This window comes from Bufo gargarizans, chromosome 9, assembly GCF_014858855.1.
Source record: "Bufo gargarizans isolate SCDJY-AF-19 chromosome 9, ASM1485885v1, whole genome shotgun sequence".
Lineage (NCBI taxonomy): Eukaryota > Metazoa > Chordata > Amphibia > Anura > Bufonidae > Bufo > Bufo gargarizans.
The window spans coordinates 146,972,214-146,983,221 of NC_058088.1; the positions used below are offsets into that span (position 1 = coordinate 146,972,214).

Below are 11,008 nucleotides of genomic sequence, written 5' to 3' on the forward strand. Positions count from 1 at the left end.
AACAAGCAATTGCTTGGGGCCCCGAGCTGGTTGGTGCCCCGAGCTGGCCTGGGGCCAAGCAGAACTGAGTAACTCAGAAGATCCGATGGTATATTCTAACCCCCAGGCGTTCCCATGGTGACGGGGACGCTTGCCTGGGGGTTAGAATATACAGACAGGGCCACGCCGCTCACAGCAGTATATTTATAAACTAATCAGTAACTACTTTAACTTTAATCATTGCTCATTGCTGAGCTCTTTACTTGGATTATTTGGATATCTTACTTTGTCTTAGCTCCGGTAATAGCAGGGAGTGCGGGGGGCGGCGCTCACTCACTGACCGACGTCACGTGCCTGCTCCTCCCACTAGGTGGCGCAGGCGCGTGATGTCAGTGAGTGAGCGCCGGCCCCCGCACTGCCTGCTGATATCGGAGCTAAGACAAAGTAAGATATCCAAATAATCCAAGTAAAGAGCTCAGCAATGAGCAATGATTAAAGTTAAAGTAGTTGCTGATTAGTTTATAAATATACTGCTATGAGCGTCGGGGAGGGGGATCTGTGGATGGCACTGTAGGGGGATCTGTGGATGGCAGTGCCATCCACAGATCCCCCCTCCCCTAAACAGTGGATCTGAGGGGGGATCTGTGGAAGGCACTGTTTGGGGGGGGGGATCTGTGGATGGCACTGTTTAGGGGGGATCTGTGGATGGCACTGTTTAGGGGGGGATCTGTGAATGGCACTGTTTAGGGGAGGGGGGATCTGTGGATGGCACTGTTTAGGGGAGGGGGGATCTGTGGATGGCACTGTTTAGGGGGGAGATCTGTGGATGGCACTGTTTAGGGGGGATCTGTGGATGGCACTGTTTAGGGGAGGGGGATCTGTGCATGGCACTGTTCAAATCTCCTTTTTTATTTATATAAAGTGTGGGTGAACTTAAACTGTATAGCTATACTGTGGTTCCTGTAGGCTTTGCGTGCGTAAGGTGTGGAGGGGGGGGCCTCCATGTCTATTTTGCTTGGGGCCCCCAAATTCCTTCAAACGGCCCTGGCAGCAATAGCTACAGGCGTGTGCATGAACCCTAAAGGGGTTCTCCAGTCTCTTTCCTCAGTATAGGTTATCAATATCCGATCAGCAGGGGTTCGGCTCCCTCACCCCGGCCAATCAGCTTTTTGAAGATATGCTACAGGATTTTGTTTCCATCTAAAATAACAGATCTCAGATGGAAATTGCTAAAACGGATGTCAATTGTGCAAAAATGAACATAATGAATGCTTAAAATAAAGGATGCGGTTTTTCTCATTACTTTTCTGTTCTTCTGATGGGTCAGGAGAATGGAAAAAATAAACTGTGATGTGAACCCGGCCTTAGCTGGATCTCTATAGTTCCATGAAACGTGACCACTTACAGACAGTGGCTGGAGGCAGAATGTGATAAGATTAAGGCGGGCTTTACAAGGGTGTGGAATCTAGGCCCAATGAACACTAGAAGGTGTGTATTAAGCGGCATATAAAGGTGACACCCAGCACTTGGTGCACATTCCGTGCTGGGCACTAAGAGCAGAGCTTGGTAAGTTCTTGTAGAAGTCTTTCTTCTTGTGGTGGGCTTCGTGTTCGAGGCTGCACAAGCTGTATTTTATACTGTATTACCCTGTGTTATCTACTGCGCACAAATCCTCTCAGCAGTGACTTCTGTAAGCCAGCAGAGCACTGTTCCTGCTAGGTTATCTGAAATTGAAAGAGTTAACAATTCCAAACTCTGCAGCAGGTAAAGCCGTTAATTAGGCTTGTTAATCCTCCGTTTTAACACTCTCCTGTCCAGAGTGCACAGCTCAGAGGTAACACTGCAGCAGAGCAATACAAGCACAGCAGCAGGGCATGGCTGCCCCATGCCCCTGGATCTGTTTGAGCAGGTGGTGACATGCAGGTTTGCACATACCTGGAGAAGCTCACATACGTGCGAGAACATTAGTGGGACAGGTTTGCTTGACTGATCCACAAACATTTTGCATTCTACCTCCGCAGCTGTGGTGAAGGCACACGCTGCAGACTACAGTTCTAGTGTGTAAACCATGTTTAACCCTGGTTGGAACTGCTTTATATAAGTTATATGTGTAACTCTTTTTTCAAGTATAACTTCTGATTCCATAAAGAGCTTTCTTCAGGTTAGAATAGGAGACTGCACATTTAATAAAATGGAGTAGTAGAAGTGCATAGCCCTACATGCGTTCACTATGTTCAATCCAGTGCACATGGCTTCTTCAGAGCTCCACTCAGGTGGTACGCTAGTCTACTTATATGTGACCCAAAAAGCTTCATATTATCCTCTATGTACAGTACATGTGCTCCATTTCTGCAAGACAAATCTATTTTTCATTTTGATATATTTTTGTGCATTTTCATAAGACATGCCACACCCCTGCAGGCTTTGTTGGAAACACAAAGGGCAAATTAATGACCGTCCTGTACTTCAGAATTCCACCTTCAAAAAGGTGGAATTCTGCCAAACAGTGCTTTTGTGACTTTGTGGGCTTATTTGCAGCTAACTGCATATTTGCACCACTCATTCCAGCACTCCAGTTTTGAAAAGTGAGCGTTGTTGGCTATGTTCATTAGTTTCACTCAAGGTGTATCACAAAGTCCTGCACAAACCCTAATGTACTGTTGCTGTACTACACCGATCTAAATCCAGGCTATGGCCAGTTTCCTTGCTTGATCATGGGTCTGATCACCCAAACTACAGTAACAGCATATTTCTATATTCTGTTCAAATAGCTCTGCATACTTAACCAAGCCTAATGTGCAAGTTTTTGAGATGGAAATGGTTACAGATATCATAGAAGAAAAAGCTCCAGCAGATCAGGTCATTTTCTATTCTGTGGGTTGCAATCAATTTGCCCATAAACACAGAATGCATCTGTAACATCTTATTAGATTGCATAAAATCTCTACAAGTAAACCAGGCCTAAACTTTGCCACACAACTTACAAACTTCATTTTTTTTCTTCTTTATTTAATATATATAGTCATAATGGCTGATAAACCTGATCTGTCAGAGGTGGAGAAATTTGATCATCATAAACTCCGCAAAACTAACACAGAGGAAAAGAATACACTTCCTTCAAAAGAGAGTGAGTATATCTGTATTAAAGTTCTCTTCACCTGGTCTAAAATTAATTTAATCTACTGTGGTAAATCATGTAAGTAATTTTACTGAAAACAAAATATTATACAATATGTTAAATATTTAAATGTGTATTTCTAAGGCCTCTTTCACATGTTAATGATGACAGCTGTGACCAGATGGTCAGTAGTTCATCTGTGAAGGATCAGTGTTTGGTCCATGTGTCTGTCTTCTCCCTCTGTGTGCAGCGACCAGGCCACAGGGGCAACACGTGAGGTCCAGTGGGCTGATGGGGGGGGGGGGGGTTGTTGTTTTACTCCTGGTTAGCAGCGCTCCCTAGGACGGCGTGCAGTGAAGGGAAGGACAGCACCAGTTCCTTTGGGGCAAACTCTGTTGTCCAGGAACTCCCACCAGATGGTGGTTGAGGTGCCCTTGGTGGTGTGGGTTTAAGGTGCCTTGGTGGCAGGCTCCCTGGTGTTCGTGACGCCAGCACCATAAGGTGCAAAATAATAAATTGAGTTCAGATTTTGTATGAAGTTCAATAGCAGCTTTACTTGCATAAATGGTTCTCCAAACAGTTTCAGGCTTTGTCTTGGTTCCAGCAGGCTTTAGCATTAACTCTGGCAGGCAAACAAACTCACTCTGCTACATAGATTACTCTATGGCTCTGCTGTACTAACAGGGTAGCTGTATAACTTAGCTTCCTCTGGATTCTGCAACTTCTCTCTGTCTGTCTCTTAAGTAGTACCTGGGAACTCTACTTCCTGGCTTCTGAGCCTTCCAGTTGTGGCCTCCATATCCAGCAGAACTGAAGGTGCTCTGGCTGGCTTAGACAGGGCATGTCCGGCAGGAACGTGCTCCTGCACAATCTCCCTATTGCAGGGGGTGAGCTAAGAAACACACACTAACTAGAACTCCACCCTTCCTGCAGCAAGTGGAACACGCCCAACTCATTGTCCCGTAAATCCCGCACCACCCGTTTATTATTCGGCACAGGGAGTGAAGGACGCGCTCCTGCTGCCGGCTTCACTCACTGTGCCGAATAATAAACGGGCGGCGCGGGATTTACAGGACGATGAGGAGAACTCAAAAGTCAATCAAGTGTACCTGGGTGTGCCAAAGGGTGCGTAGACCGAGCCTCTAGGTGCTGAAGCAATTCCCTAATACCACCTAGTGGCTCATTAGCATATTTTAAGAGAACGGCGGCAGGCAGGGAGTTATAAAGCATACTGTTATGTACTGCTGACACTACCACATCGCTAATGTCAGTCAGCTACATAACGTTATTTATCATGACCGAAACCCTTTAAAGGGTAACTCTTTTATTTGCTAGTTTATTAGGGCTAGGCATGTATACATGAGTTAGTCTGTCAATGATTGTCAAAAGATCTGTAATTACATTATAACAGCTTTCATTAATGTCCCTTTCCACTGCTCCCGTAAAAGACAGTTGCTATGGCTTATCTGTCTCCGGCTAAGAAGACAGAGGGGCGGTCCTTCACACTGCATGCCTGCATTAGGCTTCAGAGTGAGGGGGCAGGTCGGTCAGTAATCCAATCTGATTGGCTGGCAAGAAGCTGCTGGCTACAGCAAGTGTGTAGTGAGGGAAAGCAGTTTTGGCCTCAGAACTGGCAGAGCAGCCATCTTGAGAAGGTCCTCATACTGTAAATGTTAAAACAGCCGTAAATAAGGGAAAAACTGTGGTATGTGAAGAAACTAAGATTGCTTTATGCATAATGCTGCTGCTGCAGCAGTAACAAATACTAAAATTGATAATTTTTTATAAAAAACATGACTGTTACACTTTAATGTTTGAGTATGTTGTTAAAAGATAGACAGTATCCCCCATAACAGTGACCTCTACAGTACCCCGCCCCCTTAACAGTGAACTCCACAGCCCTTTAACACTGACCCACCCAAAGTGCTCCACCTCCTTAAAATGGGACCTCCACAGCAGCCCACCCCTTTAACAGTGAGTTTCACAACATCCCAATCCCTTGACATTAACCTCCTCAGTGACCTATACAGCACCCAGCTCATTAACACTGACCTCCATAGGGGACCGCTCCTTATCTGTCACCTCCACTGTTCCCTGCCCCCTTAGAGACGTCCACAATACCTGTTCCCTCAACAGTGACCTCACAGTACCCTGCTCCTTTAAGGCTAGGGCTACATAACATCATGTGTCGCTCTACATTTTGTCATACAGTGTCATGCAACAATTTTTATAATAGGCTATGGTGTCTCACTGCAACATGCGACATACTGCGAAATGACAGTCACAAAAAAATCCATCCAAGATGGATGCATGTAACAGTGTAGTTGTGCCCTATGTGTCGTGCGACTTATTCTTGTGTAGCCCTAGCCTAAAGCTGACCTACAGCAGTGAAGAAAAATGGCTGTTATGGAAACCTGGAGTAAAACTGTGTATGTTGAGGCTTAGAGTCTGCGAGCTTCTATTGGCCGATATGGGACATGTAACACAAAAACGAATTCCCATATACATATATCCGACCCATATATAGTCAAATTAGCAATACCAAAAAGAATATATGGATACTAACTAAATCACATGAAATAATGTACCAACACAAGATATAATCAAACCATACAAAATTGTATTATAAATCACTCTAATACACATGATTTACAAAACACAGGGTTAAAAACAAAACTAAAAAACACTTGGATTGGTGGCCTAAAGTTTTTTTTCATTAAAGTGCAAGTGCAAATGCGCTGTCAGCAACAAGAATGAATAAATAAATATTGTAGGTAAATAAATGGATACTGGCGCCAACAACAACCGGCTACAAAATTAATGGTCTAGGAAGAGTTCCTACATCAAACAAAATATCACCAGCGCCACTATTGTGGCACACACGGAACATGAGAGTGTATAGTATCAGGTAGATGAGAAGCCAATACAGCTTATTATTAAATCACCAAAAGTTAGTGACATCTGCCAAAAATAAAGTCCACAGCATAGCCCAAGCACCACCAGTCCACTGCTCCTGGTCAGTCTCATATTGCAGTGGAACACCATAGACTATCATTATAAAAATTGTCGTGCGACATCAATGTTGCAGTGTAGTTGTGCCTTATGTGTCGCGAGATATATTGTCAAGCAACACAAGTCGCTGTGTAGCCCTAGCCTAAAGCTGACCTACAGCAGTGAAGAAAAATGTCTGGGTTGTTATGGAAACCTGGAGTAAAACCATGTGTAGCCCAAGAGCCTGCAAGCTTCTATTGGCTGATAAGGGACAGGTGACCGTGTGTATGGCAGTTGGGATTTAAAGAGACTTGCAGGCATGTATTGGCTAATGCAGGTAATTTTTGGGAATAGCTCAGGAACAGTACGTCCTAGAGAGCTGAGACCCAGTCTAAAGCCTTCCCGGACACCTGATATACCTGTGCCAAATTTGTTGAAGATCGCTCTAGTCATTTGGTCGCGCATAAAGAACAAACAGACGTCTAGACAGAAACTCATTTTTATATATATGAGAAGTCTGGGGCTATACATGTGTCGCAAGCTCCTGAGGTAATGGTGTAGAGGATGGAAGTGGTAGTGGTCCTGATGAAGTGTTGTATAAAGGTTTACTCCCGTAGGCTGTCGCTCCCTGGGGATTGGTGCGCAGGAAATGCAATTTTGAAGAATGAGGCCAGAGTTAAACATATAATAATATCTTACTAAGTGCAAAGTATAACTTCAGTTTCATTCAAAAGCAGTGGATTCAAAGTGCAATTTCTGACCCCAGTAAGGAATATGGAGGCAGGTTCGATTGCTGCATTTGGGAGTGTAGATGTCAACTATCAGGTCTAGACTTGTATTGTACCTGGCCTAATGGTAGTCGTGTTGAAGGTGCATTAGCCCTAGTTCCTCACCTCACAGCAGTGTCTAATATGCATGCTTTCACCTGCTGACTCTGCTGTCTTCTGTCAAGCATTTTCTTGAGGGTGTATAAAGTTTCTCTTAGGAGAATCTGTAACTGGAGCAGAAGCTCTGCAGTGTGCTTCCTTTCAGCGAACCTTCCCTTACACTCCTGGCAGGAAGCAGGATCAGCCCACTCCTACCAAAAGGAGGAGCCGGATGGTTAGCCCTGTTCCTGCCTACACATAGTCCTCCATACCTTACTGGTAGTTACAGTCAAAATATACAATATGAAATACATGGCAATACATAACTATATACAACATTTGCAGATACCCCCACATCTGGAGTACTGCATATGTGTTGCATGACATGAAGATTGAAGTTGTGATGAAACACATGACCTGCTGTGCATGAGACTTTTTGCAGAACAGTTGTATTTTTAGTCGAAAAAAGACCACAACGCAAGTTTTTTTTTTCCTTTAACATCCTGCCAGATCTAAAATAGTTGTGCAACAATTAGTTGCAGACAAGTCAGAGGTTTTTGATTGTGTAACTCTGAGACTTGCTGTCATGTAACTGGTCTCTGTAAAATCCCAGGCTAAAGATTAGTTAATATTTCCATTTTTCACTGACATGTCCTGTCCACATATTCTGCGGACAGCACATATACCCATTGATTTAATTTATTTAGTTCACATATCCCAAATTTTTTTTTAACTGCCTGTAGGTCATTAAAAAGATATGCACTACTTTGGTCCATGATGCAGACCAAGCACACCCATTATAGTCTATGGGTTTGTGAAAACACACACAAGGATGGCGTCCATGTTTGGCCTGGTTTTCACTGAAAACTGATAGGAGATGCTTTAGGGTCTATTCACACGTCCGTTTTTTCTTTCCTGATCTGTTCCGTTTTTTGCTGAACAGATCTGGACCAGATCTGGACCCATTCATTTTCAATGGGTCCTGAAAAAAAATCAGACATTGTGCTGTCCGTTTTTTTTCAGGACCCATTGAAAATGAATGGGTCCAGATCTGGTCCAGATCTGTTCAGCAAAAAACGGAACAGATCAGGAAAGAAAAAACGGACGTGTGAATAGACCCTAAGATACTAAATTTCAGCAGCAATGTTGATAGCCACACGGACCAAACACAGACATCTTCAAGGATGAAGTATTGTTCACACAGGGCAGATGTGCTCCAGACATATCCACAACATAAATCTGCACTAATTCACACAGATTTTAAAACCTTTTTACATTCTTTGCACTCTATAAAGAAAAGATTCTTCTATCTATTTTCTCTTGAACATGGCAACGCCCCATATGTAGTTGAAATTTTCTGTTTGGGCACACGTCGGGAATTGGAAGAGGAGTGCCATATGGCTTTTGGAGGCAGAATTTGGTGGAATGACTTACGGTGCCATGTTGCTATCGATCAGTCTCTGGAGACCAGTACAGCCATTTTATGACAAGTACATGCAACTTCTTGATCACTTTTTATTTTGCTTTTGGGAAGCAGGATAAAGATGACACATTATCTCTATTCTGTAAAATACAGGGATACCAATTTTATATTGTGTTTTATTTTTTTATATTCTTTTACCTTTTACCACTTTTGCGCAAAGCATTTTTTAAAGGTAATTTATTTATATTTTTTGGTCCCACTGTGAAAGACTTCCCATTAGGTTGCTTTCTCAGCCATCAGGTCCCCGGCACCACAGCGCAGGGACCCGACGGGGAGGGAGTCCCCTCTCTACAAACCCCATACTTGCGACTTTCACCTCTACTGGCACAACCCTTTTTGCACAAATGGTCATCTCTGCCACCTTCCTGACAGTGGATGGGGAGAGGGGAGGCAGAACACTGAAATCTACTCCAGTGAGGCGGATGCTGCACCTAACTTATGATGAGGCGTACGCCTGGTCATAAGTTAGGCGCAGTTTCTGGCAACACAAGGGGTTATCCTAGACCAGCATACTCTGTCGGTCTATGATAAATTGGGCTCCAGCTCATCTATTGTGTCTGCATGGTACAGAATAGCTAACTATTGTGTCGTATTCTGTCTGCATGGTACAGAATAGCCAACTTGTCCTGAACTGAAATATGCGTTGCTGAAGACATGTTGCATATAGCTGCCTCTGTATGACCCCCCCTCCTCCCACTCATCTGGGATCAGTAGGTCGGACTGGCCAGCCCACCAGGCATTTGTAGGGCACATGTTCAATGTTCAGTCTGGGCCTGGGAGCGAGTGTCCTCCACACATTCAAGTGGTGTGGTGAGTAATGTTGTAGACCATTACAGCTGATAGACTGCCAGAAAACGAATGTACGTGCACCCACAGATGCAAAATGGGCATGAAAAACTGACAGTGCATCTGTGTTTAAGAGCCATTTTATTTTCACTGTTGTATTAATGTATCTGACATATGTCACTTTATGTGGTAATAGCTTTGGATTGCTTTTACTTTTATTTAATTTTTTTAAACAAGAAAATGGTGCTTTAGGCCCAAACTTTTTTTCACAAAAGATAACAGGAGAATATTCTCCCCCACCCACAATTTGTTTTCATTTTTATTTGTTTTGAAAGGCTGCTAAAAATGGGCATGAAAAGGTTTTTTATTTTATTTTTAATACTATCCCATACCCTGCATTTCCCCCTCACAGTATACAAAGTGCCCCCTTTGTGCTCCCCTGTAAGAATAATGCCACCCTTAGTGGCCCCAACTCTGGTTGTGCTGAAAAAAATAAATAAATACTCACCTCATACACTCGATCCCCACTACAGGCAGCCTGACCTGATGCTCCCAGCATTATCATGTGATGCCACCATACTGGAAGCCTCTGGTTCTGCTGCCTCCAGTGATATGTGGTCTCCTGTCTAAACGGCTGGTAAAAACTGTTCCATTGATTTGATCTCTAGGGTCTGTCTAGCTGTGAAAATGTAATCATATATATGGCCAAAAATAGGGCTTTTTTTACAGCTGTTATTCACTGGCCATGTGAATAGCCCCATACTCTTAATCGATTCTGGGATGAAAAAACGTTACTCATGTGAATGAGGCCTTACTAGTTTCAGTTTATAATTCAATGCTGGTGACGGGTCATTGCATAAGCAAATGAGTGCAACATGTGCCAGGCAGTCCATGTTACTTAGTTTGGAAACGGATAACTATACATAGTAATGCATTTACTGGGTAACATGTAAACAGTAAAATAATATATTTTTCATATATTTACAGCTATTGAACAAGAAAAAGCAGCATGTAAGAAGACCTAAAATAAGTTGACTCTTGGCTGCTCATGGTTTCTTTTCTACTTATCTGTCTGGCTGTAGAAAAGCTGCTGAGCAACAGAATGTGTTACTCCTGCCCTCTACAAGGATTGATTATTCAGTAAAGTTCAAAGATACTTTGTGATTAAAATGTTTTATATCCAACTTGCATTTGTCTTTTTCAGTGGGTGTATTCTACTAACATATTTTGCAACTGGCTTTTTTTCCATAGCAGTCAGGTTTCATCACTAGTTGGCTTTCTTTTTTCAGGAAGTTGACAGTTTGTGGGCTAGAGGTGGAACTCATTTCTGTCTCTCACATTACCACTGTATGTGTAATAGTTTATTAATTTGGATGGGAACGGCAAAATTATTTGTATTAAATTTCAGTGCATATTTGAGTACTCACTCCCAATCACTGTAAAATAGTTATTCAGATGGATAGTTTAGAAATCACATACAGTAGAAAGCTAGTTATATGCAGCAAATTGTATACATGAAAGGTAAACCCGTTAGTGAAGTGTACTACATTACTACATAATTGACCAAAGCTCAATAAGCTATGACATGAAGGTCACTTATTAGTATAGTAGCGAATTATATATATATATTTTTTGTTGTTGAAACATTCGGTAGATCCAGCAAATTTGCTGCGAATTTCATTAAACGGCTGTTTCCCGGCTGCAGAGATCCTTTATAGAGGAGTAGAACACTGTGCCTTGCAGTAACACGCATAGGGAGTCGGCTTTGGTAGTGAAATCGTACTG

General features: G+C 43.0%; 1 protein-coding gene across 1 annotated transcript; it reads left to right on the forward strand.

The window, feature by feature from the left end:
• Positions 1-1,428: 1,428 nt before the first annotated feature.
• On the forward strand, positions 1,429-10,407 carry TMSB15B (thymosin beta 15B). The gene is made up of 3 exons (XM_044268313.1): positions 1,429-1,545; positions 3,002-3,106; positions 10,211-10,407. Exons 2-3 carry the CDS (start codon positions 3,007-3,009, stop codon positions 10,246-10,248), a joined length of 138 nt encoding a protein of 45 aa, XP_044124248.1. The 5' UTR covers positions 1,429-1,545; positions 3,002-3,006; the 3' UTR covers positions 10,249-10,407.
• The last annotated feature ends 601 nt before the right edge of the window (positions 10,408-11,008 follow it).